Consider the following 24,489-nt stretch of genomic DNA (forward strand, 5'->3'; position numbering starts at 1 on the left):
TCGGGGAAATTCAGTCTGTTGGGGAACGGTGTCGCGCTTGGTTGCGTAGAAAATGCTGCGGGTGGGAAACAAGCCGAAGTGGCTGGACGAAACAAATAAGCACAGGCACAATTAGCACAACTCGAATACAATGAACTACCTACTATCTTGGCCTTACTTTTCAGGATATTTTTAAGACATAAACTGGAAAATCTAGAAAAAATATAACGCCAAGGAAATTCTTTAAAGTTTTTCGAATTTTCGAAGGAAAATACTTTGAAGTTTCAACGAAAAAATCTTTGTAATTTTCACGGAAAATTCCTTTGAATTTCTTTGAAATTCCCAAAGCAAGTTATATAGATTTTCCATATTAAAATGGGTGTTTCAAATGGATTTTTTAAAGTTCGTATGGGAAATTGTTCAAAATTTTTAAGAGAAATGGTTCAGATAGTTCGGAACTTCCACATTTTTTTTTTCGAAATGTTCGTGGAAAATGAGTATTAACAAGAAATTATTTGAAACTTTTACAAGAAATTCTTTACAATTCAAGGAGAAAATTTATAAGTATTTCTCAAGAATTGAGTCTCCGTGGCAAATTATCAACAAGAAATTCTTCGGATTTCGACGGAAAACTATTCAGAATTTTCTTCTTTGGGAGTTTCACAGGAAACTCTTCGGAATTTCTATAGGAGTCTTACAGATTTTTAAAAATTTCTATGGGAATTTCTACGAAGAGTTTTCCGGAAATTCTACCATTTTTAAATTTAACGAAAACTGTTTCTAGCGGAATTTTTACTGGATTATTGTTTCAGAATTTTAAAGGATTTTTTTGGATTTCTACGGGAAGTTCTTTTCATTGTCCATTAGTCATTTCTCGGAAATCACACGAGAGTTTTTTTCTTTTCAAGATGAAGGATCGTTTGGCCTAAAGTCATTCGGCGGAACGCCATTTGGCCGAATAACACGTTTTTTCGAATGCTATCCGAAAGCGAAAGTCATCTAACCGACTTCCATTTGGGCGAAACGGTTATAAGGTCGAAAATGGTTTGACCGAAAGCGACATACAGGCGAAGCGGTCATACGGTCGAACTGATAATTTGGCCGAAAAAGTTGTTTTCCCCAGAATATCATTTGTCCGAAAATGGCGTTTGGCGTAATTTTGCTAAATAGGTCATATGGCCAAAGAAGTCACCTCGTTCGGCTAAATGACCCTTTCTGCCAAATGAACTATTCAGCCAAACGAATGTTTCGAAAATATGAGCAGTTCGGCCAAACAGCATTATTGACCTAATCGCTCAGACGACTTTTTCGGCTAAATAACCTGTTCGGCATTATCGTTCATATGTCTATTTCGCTGTTAGCGACGTCGAACGTCTATACGCATGTACTGTGGAGTGTGGGTTCGATTCCCGCCCCGGTAAGGAGAAAAGTTCTCCACTGGTCCACTGGGTTTTGTGTAAATGTCCTGTCCATTGTCTCATGCTAGATGTTAAATGTTTAGTCTGTGCTCGACCAGAGGTCGTAATTATGTCTTTATTTTATAATTTGTTAAAATTTCCACAGAAAGCTCTCCCATTTTTTTACGGAAATTTACTCAGTATTTAAACTGGAGTATTCGAGAGGAAAGTGTTGCGTACTATCTACGGAGGGGTGTAGATGGAATACGTTACATGGAGGAGGTTGGGAGAACCATCCATCGTTCACACCGCGAAAATCGGAAGACTACAGTGGGCCAGGCACATAGCCAGTATGTCGGACAATAACCCGGTGAAAATAGTTCTCAACAACGATTCGACGGGCGGAAGAGGATTTGCGAACCCTCCGAAGACTGCGGGGCTGGCGACGTGTAGCCATGAGCCGAGTTGAATGGAGAAGACTTTTATTTACTGCACAGGCCACTTCGGCCTTAGTCTGAGAAATAAATAAATCTAGACTAACATTTGAAAAGGCCGAAACAGCCGAAATTGATTCCTTCTGATTCCTCGTCTACATATATAACTATATATGTAGATAAAGAATCAGAAGGAATAAATTTTGGCTGTAACGCCCTTTTCAAATGTTGGTCTAGAAATAATAATTGAAGTGGATAATTTTCGGAATTTCGAAGGAAAATGTTTAGATTTCGACGAAAAATTCTTTGCATTTTCGACTGAAAGTTTTTCTTGGTTTCTATGAAAAACTTTATCAAAATTCCAGCGTAAAAAAAACCAAGAAAAAAATGAATTTAAAATCCTTTGGAATTATAACAGGATGTTATGGAAATATAAATCGGGAAATTATACGGAAATTTCACTGGTTCTTCGGGATTTCCACGGTAAATTCTGGCAACGCATCGCAAAAAATGTCAGCGGTGGTGTACACCTCCAACCCCCGTCTGGTCCTTCGGAAGATCTGAAGGATCTCAATAAAAGCAAATTTATGAATTTCATCGAAAGAGCACCAGTTTTGAGTGTGAATTTGATATTGTGGCTTAAACATGTATATTTTGACCCTCTGGAAGATCCGGAACATCCTTAAAATGCTAAATTAATAAATTTCATCGCTAAGCACCATTTGCTGTGATATTCTGAGAATGAATTTTTTTTATTCCATTTATTTAAACTAAGGGCAGAGTGTCCTCTGCAGTACATAAAATCCGTCTTTATTCATCTCCGCAAATCGTCTTCAACAGATCGATACACGTTTCTCGCTGTGTACCTTGCCTTCTTGTTTTCGTCGGATCTCTATCGCGAACCATTTCCACCGGATAATTGTTCCACATTCCGAGTATGACATTGTGGTTTATACATGGATGACTTTGGCCACCAGGACGTCCATTTTATCGTGAGCAATACCACAATTTTTCTTACTAGTAGTATTGTAAGATAGTTTGCATTAGCCATCGATCAAGTACCTAAGACAGAGTGCTACGCGTCGTTTTGGTCATCCAAAACGTGATCCTCCACAGAAGAAGGCCGATGGGCTTCACCGAAAACAATCGATTATTTAAAGCTCCGTCAGTCAGTAGTGTACTGTACGGACAAATATCTTTCTCTTTCGTTCTATATGAAAGCTAGAAAACAACAAGGCCAGGTAATGTCAATTTTGTTTTCTAATTTATTTGCAGTGAGAAAGAGACAAAGTAGTCTGTGAAGTTCAAACTTCAAAAGTATTTGAAAATTTTAACTCCCATAATATGTTTATTAGTTTTTGTTTGATGATTGAAGAGTCCTAGCCGAATTTCAGGCAATTCGGTGGTGATTTAGGGGTGGTGGTGGTGGTTATATAGGAATTAATATGAGAAAAACTAAAAATACTCTAACGAGTAAATTTCATATAAGAAAATCTAAATAGCACTGTTTGGTGGATATCTTAATATTCACATTTTGTTAAACTCGTTTTAAAAATCTGCGTCGAACACAGCTTGTTGCTAGAATATCTGATTACTAAGTGCAGAAAAGCTGTTTTTACCACTGTTGATGCCTTTCGCCCTATTTTTAGGCCGAGAAGTCGCCTTCTCGGGTCGAGGCCTCTCAGGCCTCTCTCCACTGCACCACGATCTGCTCATTCCAAGCGACGTTCGGGTTTTGTGGTTACTCATCGCTTGGCTTTGCGTTCCACGGCGCCGTTCGCTGCCTGAGGCATTTCGAGCCAGGTGCAGTCGGGCCATGAAGGTGAAGGCCTCAGTCTGCATGACCTTGTGTGCCTTCTCGCTTCCAGCCACGTGCCTGACGAACGCTCGCTGTTCCTGTCGTGCGACTCGGACAGCCTGTCGAAGCACCAGAAGGCTCTTCTTCAGATCCTTGCTGATATGCATCCGTGTGCTCGTGTACTGGATAATCTCATCGAGCTTCTCGACGACCACCCTCATCCCAGGTAGTGGCTCGTTGAGCGTGATGATAGCCGGGCTATCAATCGGGGAGACCTTTGTGCTGCTGGTAGCAGCCTGCGTTACTCCAGTCTCCACCCGATTGGGATGTGATCTCGCCAAACCCTTTTTGGCGAAGGAGTTCTCCACCTCCCTAGCTACTGCCTCTTCAAATGATTTTTTTTATTGTTAGAATTACTCATTGCTATTGGGTCCCCCTTGTGGCTACTGTCGAATCCTACTGATTGGAGTAGTCGCCTTCAACGATCCAATGGTTATCTATGAATGCCTTGCAGCATGCATAGAGGCCATGCGAGGGTTGACACTTCCGTGTTCAGAGCTAGATCAGCGCAAGTCAGGAAAGGGTAAGAAGGCAAATTGGGTGGCAGGACTGGACAGCATGCTACAAGGCCCGCCACGGTTTCAGGGACGGAAGAAAGCCTAGCATTAGCTCGCTCATCGTTTCGAGTCTTTTTCACCCGGCTCTACTAAGAGAGTAGAATGTCTGAATGCCAGTCCTCGCTTTCACAATATTATCATCCAAGACAAGGTCCGTTAACACGCGGCCATTGTCAAGATCTGACTGTTATTGATCCTGATGTGCCAATTGACACTCCCTGGGCTTTTAGTCTAGAGGTTGTCATCAGTTTTTGTTATCGGCAGACTTTTGATTATTCCTTCCTTCCGGCGATTTTCGGGCCAAAGGAAGAATCGTTTTGTAGTTTTGGTGAGTAACATCTTTCCATGGTCACTCTTTTCTCTGGACAGTAAAGTCGAGTCAAGTACGCAGCACAATAGACGTATTTACTGTTTGGATGCAAATACGTATCTTTAAAATTACAGTCTTGAAATGAATTACTTTTCGTTGTATAGACAGATGAACATAAGTTCAGTGTTCTTTCAACTTGAAATGAATTTTGTTTCTGGCTCTACCCTAAAGTGGGCCAACTCGGAACGGGTGGGCGAGACTCGGAATGTAGCGAAAATATAAATTCACCACCACGTGTGTGCACTTCGTCCAAGTCCTCTTCAAGGTGAGCAAAAAAGGGATTGTCGTAAAACTGTCGAGTTTTAAACTTTTTTTTGTTTGCTGAACCTGGCAAAAGCCCCCGCGCAAAACTGTTTTGGGAAGTTTTTTTATAGCTTGTTTGGATTTGGCCGCGTGGTCGTCATTCGGTATTATTTGATATGCAGACTGTGGCTGGTGATGTTTGTGGCCCCGGACAGGGCGCCATTCGATGGAACAGAAAAAAAGTGGAAGAAAAAATCCATATGCGTGATCAGAAGCCATAATTGTATTCCAAAGCGTGCGAAGTGAAGCCAGACGTTGCGGATGAAAACGGCGCACAGTGGTACAGCATACAAGGGAATTTTGAAAGATTTCATATTCTGTTCATGAAATTATGAAAACTTCGATCAAGAAACGGACAGGATATTTATTCAGCATCCAGTTCCGTTTTACGAAAAGTTCCAATCTTACTTGTGCGACCGCGAAGTCCACAAAATCTCGAAGTATGTTTGTTACATTTTTCTTCATGGTGTGCAACAACTGTGCAGTTGAATCAACACCGACCATGATGGCAGGAAGAGGGCACACGTTTAATCGTCGTTTTATGAAGACTATTTGATGACCAATTGGATTGTGATTGGAGTATTTATTCTCAGATAGGTTCGTCATGAAGATGGTAGCCATAGACTAAATTAACGTTTTTTTTTCTGTTTCAAGACCGTAGATCAAAATCGAACTCGACAGTGCAAATCCAGAACACAATCAACGTTGTCAGTAACATCCGTGGGATTGTGTGGATTGTGGTTCACCTCTGGTATAATTTTTCTTTTTCGCTGTTCGGATTCCATCTGCCTGAACGTGGTGATGTGGAGTCAGACAAACACCGGAAACACCCCGAACAAGAAGCGATGGATGTGTAATGGGAAGTTTAGGGAAAATAGAAGACATAAGTGTGCGAGCGAGTATGGGACGAGTGCCAAACGGATCAGGACGACTGACTTGATAAATGTACGGAGGGAGCTCGTTTTATTGAGTTAATTTATACACATTTCCTCCCAAGACGAATGGGGATGCCTTCCATGCGATCCACATAATGGCCGGGATATCAGCGAGGTGCGAATAAAGAGGGACCCACTTTGCACCTTACCGTCGTTTTATTATTCGACAATGTAGTCTAGTTGCGGTGTTTTCGGAAAAGGCGTACGGTGATTACGCCCTGGGAATGGGTTTTGGTAGCCGCAAAATGATTGACTCCCGCAGATTTGGCGGGATGTTAGGAGCCATCATAGATGTAAGCTCACGTGTTTTATCATGATAGCTAGTGTTATGTTTTATTTATGACCTGGATTATGGGGAAAATTGTCTAACCACGCTTCAGGAATTCCTGACATGTTTCATAACTATACCATTCTCGTCAGTTTTATTCTCCACAATCTTATATTTTGGTTATTACTGAGTTTGTAATATATCTGCAAAAAGAGGTAATCGGATTTATACTTTTGGGAATATTGTTTATTTTACTAACTTCATTTCGAGTTAAACATATTTACTTACAGAACCGAACATTTTATTTATGTTGTTTTAAACCAAATTTAGGAAATATATCTTCTTTGTATTTCGCAGCTACCTAGAAACCAATATTAAATGAAAATTCACACATTTCAAAATTCTGTAAATCAGTTTACATTGCAAAGACTTTTTAATCACGATGCGCAATGTGTTCCACGTTGTGGGTCCGTTGAGAAGCATTTGAATAAATAAAACTTTTTCTTGACAGAAGCCCTCGTCAGTTGGGGAACGTAAAGCAACCAACGGTACAACGGATGACAAATGTGAGAAAAATGCTTAGCCCGGATGTGGAAAAGTTATAACAACTTTTCGTCCAGCGTCGTGGTTCCTTGGTCGACGCTTATTTGGACGGAACTTTTTCCCAAGAGTACACAGCTTGAAAGTTCACAAACACTTACATCACATGTTAGCAACCAGCGGTGGTCGTAATTCTCCTATGAGTTGCGCCATCGGTGCCCTCAACTGGTAACGAATTTCCGTCCATCAGCAGCAGCAGCAGCAGGACGGATCAAGGATTGAGGGCATTATTCTGCTCGGGATCATTCGCCGTGGCCAGCATCCGCTTTCTTCAGAAGGAAATGTATACGGGCAAAGTTTTCACGATTCGGAACATGTGAGCCGTACTTGTTCGACAGTTTTCAATTATCAAACAAATGGCAAGTTTGAGCGTAAAATCCGAGTGTGTTTGACATTTTGGTCTAAAGTTTTTCCTGACCGGAATCGAGCTTCGGATGATGCTGTAATGGTCGAAGACTTCTTCTTTGCCGTGGTACATGTTTGAAAATTTTGCTCCAATAAGTCCACCCTCTTGTTGCTTCAAACTTTAATCGACATCGCAATTGAGTTCGTCCCACAATAAACGTCTATCCAATGGGATCCACCACATCATTGGCTCTAGTGGAAATCGATTCAAATCATATAACATACGCCGATAAAGGGATTTTCCGCGGTCTTTCGCAATATGACCCGAAAGGCCAACACTTTCCCCGGGTTATGAACTTGTCCACTCCCAGTGCCGAACGATGCAAGGCCGGCCAGCCACCAATTTCATGAAGCCTATTTGTGCATCGTTTGTCGAATTATTTCCCGTCCCTCTCGCGGTGGGTTCGAATGTGCCCTTTCACAATAGTGCCACTATTGTGTTCCGATTTCCACTTTATCGAACCCACCGTGTCCGTCGGATGCCGAACCAATTTGTTCCCACCGTAACCGGACGATACACATATTGGCGAACGACCGCAACCAACGTCGGACGTCGTCGTCCCCGACGCTGTCGATTGGTTGGTGGTGCCCTTCCGGCCAGGGCTATATGCTGCATAAGGAACGATGGCATGTGCGCTGGCCAGCCACCATCATCGGTGGTCACAGCGTCGATTTCGAATTGCCGGCCGCCGTCGTCGTCGTCATCTACGAAGTGGTCGAACGATAGTGGCTTTGGGATGGTATGGCGTTCATTGCCGGATTTTAGTTGAATTTTTAAAAGCTTTTTACGAGGCTCAATTGGATTGGATTGAGACTGTGAAGTATGCAATAAAGGCGGAAGGGTTGCAGCAGCACAAACTACTGCACAGCAATTCGATTTGGCACTATAAACTGATGATCTCGTAAAGGGTGTTCACTATTAAAATGCGTCACATGTGCTGATTCCATGGCTTTGAATATCATGAACTCATTTTCTTTCCAGCTTTGCTGTTCGATTTTTTTCATTTTGGTGAATTTGATAAATGTTTTCAACCACAATAATTGCGAAATATATTCCGTCCATTATTTGTTGTCTTTTGTTAACCTATTTCACTCTCTTCATACATATTTATCCCGCTGAAGCTTATCGAGATGTTCAGCGTTATCCTTCATTTCATAAAAAAAAATACTCCTTCACAGCGTTAGCACCGTAAATTTTAGCACCAATCCAGCACACGGGTGCAGTATCTCATGCCGGAAGACATTCCGTTTCTTTTACGATTTGTCGTTGTCATCATGATTGCCATCGCCCATCCATAGCCAGCCATCGCCATGTCGTCGGTGTTTGCTGGCGCTGGATGACTTCGGCAAAGGTGTGTGGAAAAAAGCGAATCAAGCAAACATATGGCCAATAAAATCAGCAAATGTTTGTACAGCAGTAAAGCTTAAGAAATTGGAGGTAGCGATAGATGGTGTAAGCCCGGTATGTGTGTTGGAATTTAGTAAGCACCTGGTTATTTTTTACCTTCAAAGTATGTCTACTTCATATAAGTATGTGCGATCTTTTTTTACGACTTTCTGCATTCATTGGAACTTGGCTTTCCTTCCAAATTAGCAATATTCCTTCTGTTATCAATTGACAGCTTTCTGAGCCTGTATTTGTATGAAATAGTATTTTGCGAAGTGAACTGAGAATGTCTATCGACGATGACTCATTAGCTCACCAGGTCAACCTTATATTCCAGACTTCAAAACAAAGATATGAACATTTATACAAAAGTGGCAAAGTCAGCTATCAATGTAAACATCTCGGTATGTAACATGATTATAGTCTGATGTAAAACTCGTGAATAAGTTCACTCGACAATAATTATGGCTGTTCAGTTATTGTTATCAATTTTAAACAAATGCAGAGTAAAGCATAAAGAAATCGGAGTAATTATGTGTGAGAACTCGAACGAACTATCCGCGAAAACTTTAACTTCCTTGAAGATCCAAACGGACTTATGGACATCAGGAAATTCGTTTCTTTATCTGAAATTTTGTTTGAATTTCTACGGAATATGTTCTAAAATTCCCTTCCTTAGCTGTGCGGTAAGATGCGCGGCTACAAAGCAAGACCATGCTGAGGGTGGCTGGGTTCGATTCCCGGTGCTGGTCTAGGCAATTTTCGGTTTGGAAATTGTCTCGACTTCCCTGGGCATTAAAGTATCATCGTGTCAGCCTCATGATATACAAATGCAGAAATGGTGACTTAGCTTAGAAACCTCATATGTGAATATGTACGTTATGTGGAAGATATTGATTTGGAAAATGTATTGGAGGTAACCACTTTCCCTTCGATGGGACTCGAACCCATGACCCTACAGTAGTGGTTACCTCCAATACATTTTCCAAATCAATATCTTCCACATAACGTACATATTCACATATGAGTTTTCATAACATTGTAAATTAACGTCTAAGTCGGGTGGTTTAATCCCCGGAAATAGGCAATTACCTTTGATTGAACTTATATGATCGGGTTTCTCGAAAAAAATGTCGTCATGTTCTTTTGGTTTGTTTAGATTTTCAAGCCGTATTTCCATTGGATTAAATTTCATTGGAATTTCCACGGGAAATTGATCCAAATTTCCTTGGAAAATTCATTCGGATCCCGAAATAGGAATGTAATCGAATTTCTACGGGTGATTTATTCACATTTTTATAGGAATTTTGTTTGCATATTCAAGAAATATTCTTAGTGAACACAAATATTCGTATGGGTTTACACAACCGATGAATTTGATGAATTTTTCAAAACATGTTCAGGACGCATAGAATTAGGGGCATATTGGAAGCGCCAACGGTCCCTAACATATAGACGCAACCTTCCAACCAGCATTCGATAGTTTCCATGGTCCTGTGTTGGAGTCTGGTGAGGGGAGTTTCCAGCTTGCACCATTCCTGAGACAATCTTTTCGATACTTTGCTTGCCAGCAGCATAGGCCAAATAAACGATTTCTCCCACATGATCGGAAGACTTCTCGTTCTCGGTTTCGTTATACCCTACATGTAAGTAGATACTTAGATGTACTACTGCCGTCTCCCCCAGTGTTGTCGTTTGACATACATCATGTACCTTACATCTTGCTTCCTGACTCCGTTAGTCCAGACGATCACGATATTTTTTCTTCACATTCGATTTTAAGACATGCGACTTCAACGATGTGAACATGCGTATTGGGATATTCTACTGGTCAACAAAACAGTCAACGAGATGGCCTTAATCTATTCTGAAAAGATTAACATGATCTTCAATGAACTTGCCCGAAAAAAAACTAACTCGAATTTTAACAACCCAAGGTGGCCTTTCGACTGGCGGTACCTTCGCAACAGTCTAAAGAAATCTTGTAACCGTTTTTGCCTTTCTCGAATATACAAAGTCGTATACGTAAAGGCTCCAAAAAACGAACTTTTTATAGGAGGCCCGGAGACCCATAGTGTTATATACCGATCGGCTCAGCTCGACGAATTGAAGTGATGTTTGTGTGTGTATGTGTGTGCGCAAACTAATCTCACTCATTTTTTGACGTAAACTACGTCTAAGGGGAAGACTCGGATACAGGGTGTAAAATACCGTATTTCGATAGACAGAAGAGAAAGAAAAAACTAAAATTTCTTGCGAAGAAAAATATTAGTTCACATATTTTCCACTAGATGTCTTTTGAAAATTATTTGCATACCGATTGTTCAAAACATCCTCATATCGAAAAACAATCTTGTGATGAAAATATGCAGTAACAGCAACATTGTTGTGATTTCTAACTGTCTGAAAAAAAAACAATGCTCTAACTTTATTACCTCGAAAATACTGAACCATTAGCATTTAACTCAGCTTTAGCTTTAGCTTAGCTTTAGCTTAGCTTTAGCTTAGCTTTAGCTTAGCTTTAGCTTAGCTTTAGCTTAGCTTTAGCTTAGCTTTAGCTTAGCTTTAGCTTAGCTTTAGCTTAGCTTTAGCTTAGCTTTAGCTTAGCTTTAGCTTAGCTTTTAGCTTAGCTTTTAGCAGCTTTAGCTTAGCAAGCAGCTTTAGCTTAGCTTTAGCTAGCTTTATTCGGCACAAGCTTAGCTTTAAGCACCAACTGAGCAGGCTCACCAGCCCAGGCAAACTGAGCGCCCCAGCCCTGTTCCCACCTGAAGCGGCTGTTCCCACTGAGCCCACCCTGGTTCAAACTGTTCAGCCACCAGCCCCACCAGCCCTGTTCCAGCCCCTGCCTGTCTGTTCCTGTCTGTTCCAACTGTTCCACCTGTCTGTTCTGTTCCTGCACCCCATCACCTTGTTCCACCTGTTCCTCATCACTGTTCCTGTTCCTGTTCCTGTTCCACCCCCTGTTCCTGTTCTGCACCTTCACTGTTCCTGTTCCTGTTCACCCACCTGTCCTGTCCACCCCTGTCTGTTCCTGTTCCAGCTGTTCCTCCCAGCTCAGCTCCCAGCCCAGCTCCCTGTTCAGCTGTTCCTCTGAGCTCCCAGCCTGTTCCTCAGCCCCCAGCCTCCACTGTCACCCAGCTGCCCAGCTGTTCTCAGCTCCTGCTCCTGTCCCAGCTCCACCCCCAGCCCACTGTTGCCCCCAGCCTGTTCACTGTTCCCCTGTAAGCTGTTCACCCCACTCCCCACTCCTGTCCAGCTTCCAGCAACTGCCCCAGTTCCACCACCACTCTGTTCTGTCTCCTGTTCCCACCCTGTTCCACTCCCTGTTCCCACCTGCCCTGTTCCAGCTCCAGCCCCAGCCCTGTCTGAGTTCCACCTGAGCCCTGTTCCCACTGTTCCCACCCCACCCCTGTTCCCCACCACTCAGCCCCTGTTCCTGCTCTGTCTCCAGTTCCCTGCTCAGCCCCTGTTCCCCCAGCCCCTGTTCCTGTTCCCTGTCAGCCCAGCTGAGCCCCCTGTTCCAGCAAACCTCAGCTGTTCCTGTTCCCACTGGCTCAGCCTGAGCCTGTCAGCCCAGGCCTCACCCCAGCTCACCAGCCCACCAGGCCCAGCTTTAAGCCCAGCTGTGCTCCACAGCTGTTAGCTCCAGCCCTGTCTGTGCCTGTTTCAGGCTGTTCCAGCCCCAGCCCCTGGTTCCCCATCCCACCTGTTCCCACCACCATCCCTGTCCCCCACCCACTCCAGCTCCCTGGTTCCCAGCTTTAGCTCACCTGTTCCCACCCAGCTCCTAGCTTGGCCACCCACCCCAGCTTCCCCACCAGCCCACACCCCCAGCCCCAGCTTCCCTGTTCCAGCTTCCCAGCTGTTCCAGCCCCTGTTCTCCACCCAACAGCTCCACCAGCCCTGTTCCAACTTCCAGCCCACCCTGTCCTGCTTTAAGCCCTGTTCCACCCCAGCTTCCAGCCCCCAGCTGTGCTCCCCACTCCCTGTTCAGCCCTGCCCCCACTCCACCCCAGCCTCACCCCACCAGCCCCCACTCAGCCCCAGCTTAGCTTCCACTCAGCCTCAGCCACCAGCCTCAGCTTTGGCTTAGCTTAGCTTTAGCTTAGCTTTAGCACAGCTTTAGCTTAGCTTTAGCACAGCTTTAGCTTAGCTTTAGCACAGCTTTAGCTTAGCTTTAGCACAGCTTTAGCTTAGCTTTAGCACAGCTTTAGCTTAGCTTTAGCTTAGATTTAGCTTAGCTTAGCTTTTGAAATCTGCGTTCTTTTGATTATGATAGTTGATTGTGCACATATGTATCATTATATTTAAATAATTCGGATGTTTTGGAATGTTTGCCTTGAATAAAATAATCAATCAAACACGATTCTTCTTCTTTCGCAATGGCTCTCTAGATGAAATGCGTTCTTAGCGTTCCACAGTTATTTATTGCAAGCTTTTCTATGCTTGCCATTGCATGAGTATGTATCTTGAGTGGCAATTAAGTACAATGGATGCATGCCCAGGGAACCGAGAACATTTCCTACATTATTTTACACTCATTTTGGGAAGTAAATACTCAATTATACCGTCAAATTACATCCCAGAAAAATCTCTTATCGAATTTCTCCCACAAAAATTTGGAAGAAATTTGAATTCTCGTTTTCTTTTTCATCTGTCAAAAAATTTCTTCCACACTTTCGTCGGAATTCCAAAATAAGAAAATTTTTAAAATCTCTTCGAGAATTTCTTTTCTTACAAGAGATTTTTTGACCGGAATTCGGCTGCTGGAGTGATTGAATGGGGTGCTTCAGCTGCTAGACAGTTGGGCCGCTATTCCTGCAGCCTGCTAATGCTGGGTAGTATTGTCGGTAGGATGGTTCCTTCTCGTCTATATAGAGCGGAATAATTAGTTCAGTGTAATATATTTGGATATACGTAGTTTACGTCGAACGATCGTGCCCTGTATATAACCACAATATTTTAGGCACTTGTCCTTAACCCATTTGTTCGCAACATATTGTATTCGACGCGGAATTCTGTCCCATTGTTTTATATTGAAAATTGACCCAATTGGACTATGGAGTTCGGAGTCATAGCCAAAATATATTTTTTACAAGAAAAAATCTCACTTACTTTTTGGGTAGTGAAGGGTCATTTGGCCGAAACCCATTCGGCCGAAAGCCATTTGGCCGAGTGCCACTAGGCCAAACAAACCATTAGGTCGAAAGCCATCTGGCCGAAAGGGTCGTTTGGCCGAATGGGTACTTTGGCCGAAAGGGTCGTTCGGCCGAAAGGGTCATTAGGTCGAAATGGTCATTAGGTCGAAAGGGGCATTTGGCCGAAAGGGTCGTTTGGCCGAAAGGGTCGTTTGGCCGAAAGAGTCATCTGGCCGAAAGAATCATTAAGCCGAAAGGGTTATTTGGCAGAAAGGGTCATTTGGACGAACGAGTCATTAGGCCGAAAGGGTTATACAGCCGAAAGGGTCATTTGGCTGAATAGTTCATTTGAAAAGTGATAAATTAGGAATAAGAAGAGAGTGAGTAGTGCGAAGAGGGTAGTGGGATGTCTCTCTTCTCACTCCTCATTTATCACTTTTCGATGTAATACGCTTGTCACTTTTTACAGTGAGAAGTGAAAAATGGGGAGTGAGAAGTGAGACGTCTCTCTTCTCACTCCTCATTTTTCACTTCTCGCTGTCAAAAGTGAGAAGAGAAAAATGAAGAGTGAGAAGTGAGACGTCTCACTTCTCACTCCTCATTTATCACTTTTCGATGCAATACGTCTCATTACTCACTTTACGCTTCTCACTTTTGACAGCGAGATGTGATAAATGAGTAGTGAGAAGTGAGACGTCTCACTTCTCACTCCTCATTTTTCTCTTCTCACTGTGAAAAGTGAGTACAGTGATGTTCCGATGTTATTACATTCCGATTTTGTCACGCTCCGATTTCATCACGTTCCGATTTCGTTAACAACAACGTTTTTATCAACAACAAAATTCAATCATTTTTTAAGAGATTTAGCTTTTAAAATAAATTAACTGAGTTAGTCTTTGGCCAAATGTTGTATTTATAATATTCCAAGCACTGGCGGTAATAAGGCCGTAACTAACAAAAGAGGATTCTCTTCATCGACTTCCCCTCATCGAAATAAAAGTGACAAGATGCAGGTTTGTTTGCACTTTATTACTTCAGGACAAAGGACTACATTGTTATCTAGCGTTCTGATATAACTGAAAAATCGTTGAAATACCTTTTCAGATATTTTAGGCCGTCCAAACTGTTCTGGAGTACATATGCTGGAATGTACCAGGAAATACGTTTACGAACATAATGTCCTAAGCTGAGATACATTTCCAGAAATATCTAAGTGATCATAAAAAATAATTTGATCGTGTTTTGAATAAACGTAAACTATTTCAAGGTCTCCAAAACGCGCTGGAGTTCAAAACATGTAATGTACCCGATCAACAAAGTCCTGAGCAACGTATTTGTGCATCGTTGATCTGGTACATTAAACCGATAAGATTTTACTCATAACTTTTACACGCAACTATAGGCCTTTTAGTTTCTCCAAAACGTCCTTGAGTTCAAAACAGTTCAGTACATGTGATCTACCCGATCAACCAAGTTCAAGTCCGATGTATCTGTGCATCGTTAAACCTCCCAGCAGGTCTATTGAGCCGATAGTATTTCACTCATTATTTTTACAAGCTACTACAGGCCTTTTGGGTTATGCAAAACGTCATGGAGTTCTGAATATGTGATCTAGTTGATCAACCAAGTCCTGAAAGATGTACCAGTGCATTACTAAACAGTCCAGCAGTTCCATCGTAGGATATGGCTTTATTCTCGCGCTTAGTATCATACTGCAATTATCGATTTCTTTCCATCAATTTTTTGTACTGATTCCCGCCCCGGTATAGAGGAAACTTTTCATGATCGAAAAATTCTCCACTGGTCCACTGGGTGTTATGTGTCCTGTCCGTTGTCTAATGCTATGTGTTTAGTCTGTACGACCTCTGGTCCCCTAAGCGCGATAATTCTCCTACAAGCTACAGTGGACCATCCAGAAGTTGATGTTCTAAGACTCGACATCGAATCGTTGAAACTAATGATGCCATACTAAAATATTTTCACGGTTACTTAGATAGTCCTTTCGAACAATTTTCACACGAACTTCTGTTCCACATCTCGATACCGACTGTATTACATCTTTTCGAAACGTCCAAAATTTTCAGAACGACTTTGATCTATCCAATGATCCAACTTATGAATTATGTTAGATATGATATCCCAGTGAGTTAATTTAGTTTATATGACTTCAATCATTACTTGTACTTGCCATTGCAGACCTTTACGATTGGCTAAAATATCCTGGAAGTCGTATTGTTTTACGTAATCATCCAAGACCGTTATACGCCTCAACAAAGAATTCCGCAGCCATATTGCTCGACACAAACACCTCCTTAGTTATTGTTCATCTAGTAGATATCTTGATCTTAACTCAAGATCATTTTGGAAGACCTTGGACATCTTCTTCTTCTTTTTCTATGGCTCTACATTCCAACTGGAACTTGGGCGACTTTTCAACTTAGTATTCTGTTAGCATATTTCCTCAGTTATTAATTGAAAGCTTTTTCTATGCCTTCCATTGCATGAGTATGTCTTGTGAGGCAAGTACAAAGGAAACACTATGCCTAGAAAATCTAAACCCCTTGGACATCTTATGCTCATGGAAATTAGGATCCTATGCTTTTTGATCTGTTTTTTTGTCTTTATTAAGGAGACTTTCAGCCCTAGGCTGGCTCGTCTCCGAATATATTTTTGATCTGGATTTAGTACATACTGATGATGAGGACATTTCAAAAGTCATGATTGATCAAGCAGATACTTTGAACTGAACTCGAAAACATTTTGGTGTACCATGAAGACCCCGTGTTCCAGAAAATTGGGTTTACATTATTCCTATTGGATATATTAAGTATATGCCAAAGATAAGAACATTGCAAAAACCTTGATTGATTGACCTGGAAATTACTGTGAGCAGAAAAATGAGTTTGCGTGGTGCGCTGCGCACATGCTTTTTGAACCAGGTTGAGTACATATCGAAGTTGAACACATTGCAAAAAGCATTGGTTGTCTGGTAGATACTTTGGGTTGAACTTGGAAACGTTTTGGAGTACCTTGAACATCACGTATTTAAGAAAATTGGATTTACATGATGCGCATATGCCTATTGGACTAGATCGGGTATATGCCGATGATGAAGACATTGCATAAGCCTTGGTTGATCTGGTAGAAACCGTAGGCTGAAATCGAGAACGTTACCAGATAACCAGATAACTGGTCGCTGTCTCAACGATTAAGATGACTAAACTTGATTGAGTGTTTAGATTTATTAAACAATGTGGTATAGGATCCAAACATTTCAGATTCATCTGCATGCTGTCAGAAGCAAAATCTTCCCAAGGTTTTGGATATCTAGGTCTTCAGCGTATAGTCAAACTTGACCTCCCATATTTTTCCTGTGTAGCCGACATCCCCATGAACATTTTTGCTGAAGAAATTGGGGACCAAGCTCTCTTCTGTGATTTTTCACAGCCAATCTAAAACGCTGGGCGAATACATATATGATCCATAAGTCCCGAAGTTTAAGGAGATCAAATATTTTCGAATTTATTGTTATGTTAACAACGGATGCCACCTTATCTAAGGGAACGTCCATAAATTACGTCACGCTTTTAGTGGAAGGGAGAGGCTTTCTTTTTTTGGAAATTTCATACAAAAAGTGGGACAATGAAGGGAGGAGGGATTGACAATTGTTATTTTTAGCGTAACATAATTTACGGACGTTCCCTTGATGCACTCCTTACTTCCCAGGAACCTCAACCAGTCATAATTGACGATAAATATACATTTCCTATGTATTTTCACTAACCCTTGCCACCCAGTAGCATGTTCACGTGGTTTATGGACAGTCCCTTTGCATTTAAAAATGTTAGAACCTGAAAATCTTACATTTTCCCAGCAATATATCATTTTTACTAAAAACTGAAACGCACTGACTGTGTTGATAAAAACGGAACATATCTGTAGTGCGAAGTGGGTAGTGAGACATCTCACTACTCACTTTTTGAAGCGAGAAGTGTGAAGTGGGACGGCTCACTTCTCACTCCTCATTTCTCAATTCTAACTGTGAAAAGTGAGTTGTGCAAAGTCGGCAGTGAGACGTCTCACTACTCATTTCGCGCTTCTCACTTTTTACAGTTAGAAGACAAAATTGAAGAGCGAGAAGTGAGACGTCTCTCTTCTTATTCCTAATTTCTCACTTTTCAAATGAACTATTCGACCAAATGACGTTTTCGGTCAAATGACCATCTCGACCAAATGACCTTGTCGGCCAAATGACCCTTTCGGCCAAATGACCCTTTCGGCCAAACGACCCTTTCTGCCTAATGACCCTGTCGAACAAATGACCCTTTCGACCAAATGACCCGTTCGGCCAAATAACTCTTTCGGCCAAACGACCTTTTCGGTCAAATGACCTATTCGGTCAAATGACCCTTTCGGTTGAATGACCCTTTCGGCCAAATGACCCATTCGGCCAAATGGGGAAGAGTCGTTTGGCCGAAACCCATTCGGCCGTAAGCCGTTTGCCCGAATTTCACTATGCCGAAACCCATCTGTCCGAAAGTCAATTTGGCCGAAAAGGGTCATTTGGCCGAAAAGGTCATTAGGCAGAAAGGGTCGTTTGGCCGAAGGGTCATTTGGTCGGAAGGGTCATTCGGTCGAACCGGTAATTTGGCCGAAAAAGTCATTTGGCCGAATAGGTCATTTGATAAGTGAGAAATCAGTAATGAGAAGACTCCTTCTTTATTTTTCTCTTCTCACTGTGAAAAATGAGAAGCGTGAAATGAGTAGTTGGACGGCTCACTACCCACTTTGCACTACTTACTTTTCACAATGAGAAGTGAGAAATGAGGAGTGAGAAGTGAGGCGTCTTTCTTCTTACTCCTATTTTCTCACTTTTCAAATGACCTATTCGGTCAAATGACCCTTTCGGCCTAATGATCCTTTCGGCCAAATGACCCTTTCGGCCAAATGACCCTTTCGGCCAAATGACCCTTTCGGCCAAACGACCCTTTCGGCTAAATTACCCTTTCGGCCAAATGACCCGTTCGGCCAAATGGCTTTCAGCCTAGTGGTCTGTTCGGCCAAATGTTATATTCGGTCAAACAACTTTCGGCCTAGTTGTATTCAGCCAAATTGATATTGGCCGAATGGGTTTCGGCCAAACGACCCTTCCCCATTCCACTAACATCACCCTTTGCTATTTCTTATACCAGTTGATTCAAAAGTTAAGATTGCTAATGTCAATCCTGTTCGCGTGACTGACATTTAGGTTACTTCAACGGGCAGCCAAAGTACCGGCACTACAAGTATCAAACCGATGTTGATGATGAAACCATACATGATGCATAAGATATGGATAAATGGAGCAGGTTGAAGTATAATTTGCCAAATAATTTAAATAACTACAGCGCCACTAGCGTTCTAGTATTTATGCTTCTACTCTTTAACCCTTCTACTTGTGATTATATGATAATTATCACATTCGCAAAATACAGAACTAGAATTATGATGCTTCTCTCATCTGGTGTATAGTCCAGATGGCTAGCGCGTCAGTTGAATAGCGCTATGCTTGGTTGAGGGCTTAGGTTCAATTCTCGTTTTCGGCCAATTTTTGTTGTAAGCAAATAAGGTTGGTGCAGTAAATAAAGAATCGTTCTTCTACGAAGGTTTAAAAATAGATTCTATGTAGACACAAACACATACCAGGTTCTTTTTCTCTCGTGACCAGAGACCTAATGCAATGGCTTGCTATATTGACTTAATGCAGTATATGCATTAGGGTGGTTCAAAAAATTGATTTTGCTCCACAGTGTTCATCTGATTCTTTACCATTTTCTGAGTGTCCTCCGAAAATTTGAGCTCATTTGGATTAAAACTGATTTAGCACAAGCCGTTTCAAGTTTGCATGCAAATTAGTATGGGGAAATTTATTTTTTCATTATACTGTTAATGACGCTTCCCCATCAAGCGCATGTTAAAAGAAAACCTACATAGCTAAAAGGAATACTCAATAGCTTTCACTAAGTGAGAACCGCATCTCAATTAATCGTTCCAATAATTAGTAATCGAATTTAATCTATACCGTGGTTTTCTGGAGCATGATCTAATTACAAAAAGAAAAGTTTCTTTATAACAGCCGATCGGGTCTTATATCACAAGATCGTTTTTCGAGCGATGGGGTGCACGAAAGTGCAAAAATATCCAGTAATACATAAAGCTTATTATTTGTCGACTAGAATCGGATTGGTATATCTTTGATTGCCTCAACTGCTATCTTCACCACTAACTGTTGCACGCAAGAGACCGCAATCCCTGGAAATTCATTAAACTTCCTGCATAAAACCAGTTATTTACCCGGGAGTACTTCCAACTTAATCAATAAGATTTTGCTGCAATTTATTTGTCTTATCTCACCAAAGACCAACCAGACCGGTGGATGTTCCTCCACTTCTCATCCCCGTGGAATTCCCACTTAGCACAGTAAGACCCCGAGCGGTTCATTCCACCCCTGTTGTGCATGGGTCATCAATTACCATCAGAAATCATTGTATGCCTTCTCTTCCGGAAATTCGATAAGCTCCGATTCCGACGTGAGTGTATCTGTGGCTGTGTTTTCTGTGCTGCTGCCGTTCTGCTGCCCCAGTTGTTAGTTGTGTAGGACGATGAATGATTCTAATCTGATAATGGCGCTCACACATAGACCAACAAGTATATCCTCACCGAGTGTGATTGAGTCCAGTTCTTGCTGCCACAAGTAATTTCCGATTCAGTGCTTTTATTGTCGAAGTTTGCTCCTTGACCACCTTTCATCTTGTGGGTTGGAGAAGTATCTCTTTCGTTCGATGATAGAAGAGGAGGGTTTGCAGAGGCGTTGTTATGATGGGCTTCCGGTAGAAAATCAATCCAAAACTGAGTCGTATTCCAAATGTTAATACCAATTTAAATGCTAAACGAACTGAGATCCAATTTAACATATTCCAATTGTATCCGAAACAGATGCTTTATCTATCGATTCCGCATCCATATTTTAGACCGTTGTCCAACCCTTCTATCTGCCTATGGTCAAAGAATCATCCTTTGTTACAAATCAACGGTCCCTTCCCCTAAAGTGATGCGAAGTGATGAGATGAGCCGAATGAATGAAACCGCTTTGATGAAAGCATCTGACTGGTCTAATTTAAGACACACAGCCAAACTGCTGACAGGGCGGCAATCCACATCCTCCGTGGTTACGCTGGCTGTTGTCGCCTTTCATCGTGATCTTTGCCCCATTTTACTCAACCCATCAAATTTCTAATCCCGTGTTCTTGGTCTCATTTTTCCTCCATTTCAGATACGTCCACGGAATTGGTTCCGAGACGAGAAATTCCTTGTTCCATCTGCATAATGCCCGGGATCTGGTGCTGGTGACGACCTGTCGGCACGGGAAAAGCTGGCGGGACCTTCAGGACGCTCGCTGCGACGAAGACAACCGAGAGTACGACAGGTAGGTGAATGTGGATGGTGCAGCGCAGTTCGCTGGGGGATGAATAATGTGGATCTGTTTCGGAGAATGGTGTCCAAGCGGAAAAGGCCTACGTGGCAGTGGCCGCAAAATTTAATATTCATCAAACATATCAAACAGAGGGACGATGTAGGTTAACCGGAAAAATAAATGGCAAGGTTCGATAATCGAAAAGGGATTGAAGAGGCGAAATTTGCACATAACTTTGCTCAGCAGGCTATGTTTGCCAAATGGCGAGATTGATTTGAAATGTTTACTTAGGCGTGGTAAGGCCATAAGGGCAGGTTTCTGTATTGTTTGGCGTTGGTAACGAAGATAAGTTTTTTGAGTACTGGGAGATGATGCTGATTTACACATAAAAATGTTAACACAAAACCTCGGGTACTCATTCAAAAGGACGTATGTGGTTTTGTAAACAAAGATTCAAACGTCGATTTATCCAATCTGATGGCACTCCCACGCAAACCAACACCTCCAACCGGTAGCCGAAGCCGCCCCTATCTATCTATGGTGATGGTTTTTGCCGACGTTTGAATCTTTGTTTACAAAATCACATACGTCCTTTTGAATGAGTACCCGAGAAATGTAGAAATCTGAAATTTAACATCCATGAATTTAATTTTATTTTGGCGGCAATGCATACTGGGACTGATCTCGTTTTCCATACCATTGCTCTCGAGAGGTGAAAGTGAAATTGATGTTCGAATGTAAATCGTAGGGTCGAATATGAACATACGGAGGTAGGAAAGAGTATTCCTCCATCGATAGATATAGATGGATATCGTCGTGTCTCATTCTTGGTTTCTCACTACTTTGTTTTATTCTCATGTCTCACTTAGTACTCACTACTTCTCACTACTGTCTTACTCTTCACACCTCTCACTTCTCATTTTTCTTCATTTTTCTTTCACACTTCAAGTGTTTTTTTTTCTTCCCTCTCACTTCTTATTTCTCTTTTATTACTTCTAACTTTTTTCTTCTCACTTCTCCCTTCACACTTCCCTCTCACAAGTTTCATTTTTGGCTTCTCTAGCAGCACAAGATAGATACAAATGGTTGTAGCATCTTGATTGTGACCAAATCTGGTCGCATATAAGTTGCAGTAACCTATGTGGAACATGTGTGCGAATCATGTACATTTACAGCAAATATCATGCACATAACTGGAGCATGATAAACGATAGAAATTTACATTTCCTTTTATTTTTACATCACTCATCATCTCAAATTTATGTGTTATTTTAAATTTACATGTTTTATTTTATGCTACATAAACTAAAAAAACGGTTTACATGAGAATCGAACTCAGGTCCGCAGAGTAATAGCCCGTTCTGATACCACTCTACCGTCTTCACTTCTTGAAACCAACGTTGCCCAAAGAGTAACAGGTTCTGAGTTATGGTGATTCAAACATACATAGTATCGAACCCGTCGTGATTGGATTCTGGCTAGGTAATGTAAATTAACATGCTCTGACTGGATGAAGTGCAAGAATTTGAAGTTTTTCCATCGATTTAAGTGAACGCCCGATAAAGTACACCGATAAAATGCAGCATCATGGATGCTGCTTTGTAGTCGTAATGGAAAATCTTCACTTTAGTATGACGGTGGTCGAAAACGAAGGTTTCCCGCTGCATTTGCAGCTACCTTGATGGAATTGTTTGTTTTGTTTACATTCTAACGAGATCGTGGAAAGCGTGGCCATCTTTTGTTTCGGTTCACATAATATCATGTAAACTTAATGGTTTATAAATGAATTTTCAGCGTGAATAAAGTATTGTTTTCAACAGAGTGTTGTGATAATGGTAAGGTGATGTATTTATACGGTTTAATTCATGCTCTGTTTATGCGCATGATTTTCAACGCATAATCACATTGAGAAAACGATTACATAAGCTCCATTTACATTAGTTTTATTGATTACATTACCAGTAAAAGTCAAATTTTTTTGCAGTGTACCGTAAATTCTCACTATTCAAACCTTGTTTCCTGTTTCTGGTTTCTCAAATCTCTTCAACCACTTCATAGTTCTTTTTTTGCTTTTATTTACCTTCAACGTCATAGGGTTACAGGAATGATAATTGACATAATTATTTTTTTCCTAATTAAAATTAAATTTGACCTGAATTTGTTATTTTGTCTCAGTTATTTCGTCTAATCCCCTTAGATTGAGTACTGATACCGTAGCTCATGATTTAACACAACAAGTTGTTTTATGATTTTTTTTAACCACTCTGCCTTAAAATTGCTCTCAATTGAGTTCATATTTCGCATAGGACGCGGAACATTCGTGAAATCTAGGTTTTGGTTCTGCTTTGTGTGGTACGTGTGTTAAAATACGCGTTCGATAGGTTTTTATTAGCATGCTGAACGATCGCGCGATCATGCGAAATATTTTAGTTTTGCTTTGTGCGGTAAGTTATTAATTGTGTTCTCGATTGATTTTTTTCAACGCCGCGAAAAACACCGAATAAAAATTGTGTACCAAATGAACGTCTAGCTCTCGCGAAAGTCGTACACAGAATGACGCCCCTCTCTTTTTCTCGCTTGTTTAGTATTTTCGGTAAGTCTCCGCAAAACTTAACGTTTTGTAATTGCGTTTTACCAAACCAGCTGTCATGTTCCAATCTCGATTCTTTTTTTTCTCCAAACTGTGCTGCCAGTTTACTTTTCTCTACGATAATTGATAGATTCTTATAAATATTCAATCTGCTTTACTACAGCCTGTTCAATATAAAAGCATGTGAGTATAACATTTTCATCGTGCATCTATCCCAATCCATAGAACGCATCGCATTCTTTGTAGCTAACACAATACCTTATCCTAAGATAATCGTCGAGATGCAGAGATGATCTCGGTCTCTAGTGGTAACGAAAGTCGGACTAACAATCCTTCCCTTCCATAATGCTCATGCTCAAACTCAAATTGGTTACCCTATTATCGAGTTGCTTTCTTAATTATTGCCAATTTAAGCATTTTTGACCAATTTTTTTTCCCGTCCTAGAGACAAGGGCTCTGGCTTTAGAAAAAAGTGCCACGAGAGCAACGCTCAGGATCCACCTGCGGGTACTCCAATTGCAGAACTGAGACTTATGTTCTACTAACTTATTGAAACATGGACATTAGAGTGGCCCAGCCTAGTATGAGGAGAAAAAAAAGTCGTCGGATTCTACGGGGCACCCTCCAGGATTTTGCATTTAGGTAAGAAAATCATTCTCTGAAAATTTCAGCTTGATCGGTTATTGCATAAGCTGGCGCAATTGATTTGAAGTTAATAAGGGGGTTTCAGACGAAATATATGAGAAAATACACCTCTGTTACTATTTCGTACAGGAAATTGGATGGAAAAGCCCAATTGAACCCAGATTTGCAGG

At 41.4% G+C, this 24,489-nt stretch overlaps 1 protein-coding gene across 1 annotated transcript in view; it reads left to right on the forward strand.

Annotated features, from left to right (window-relative positions):
* The window catches only part of LOC134225952 (exostosin-1-like), a 601,093-nt gene that overhangs the window by 279,002 nt on the left and 297,602 nt on the right, over positions 1 to 24,489 (forward strand). Inside the window, 1 exon segment of the mRNA XM_062706414.1 lies at positions 20,944 to 21,096. Within this exon segment, the coding sequence (XP_062562398.1) occupies positions 20,944 to 21,096 (153 nt within the window).

The sequence above is a fragment of the Armigeres subalbatus genome, chromosome 3, assembly GCF_024139115.2.
Source record: "Armigeres subalbatus isolate Guangzhou_Male chromosome 3, GZ_Asu_2, whole genome shotgun sequence".
NCBI lineage: Eukaryota > Metazoa > Arthropoda > Insecta > Diptera > Culicidae > Armigeres > Armigeres subalbatus.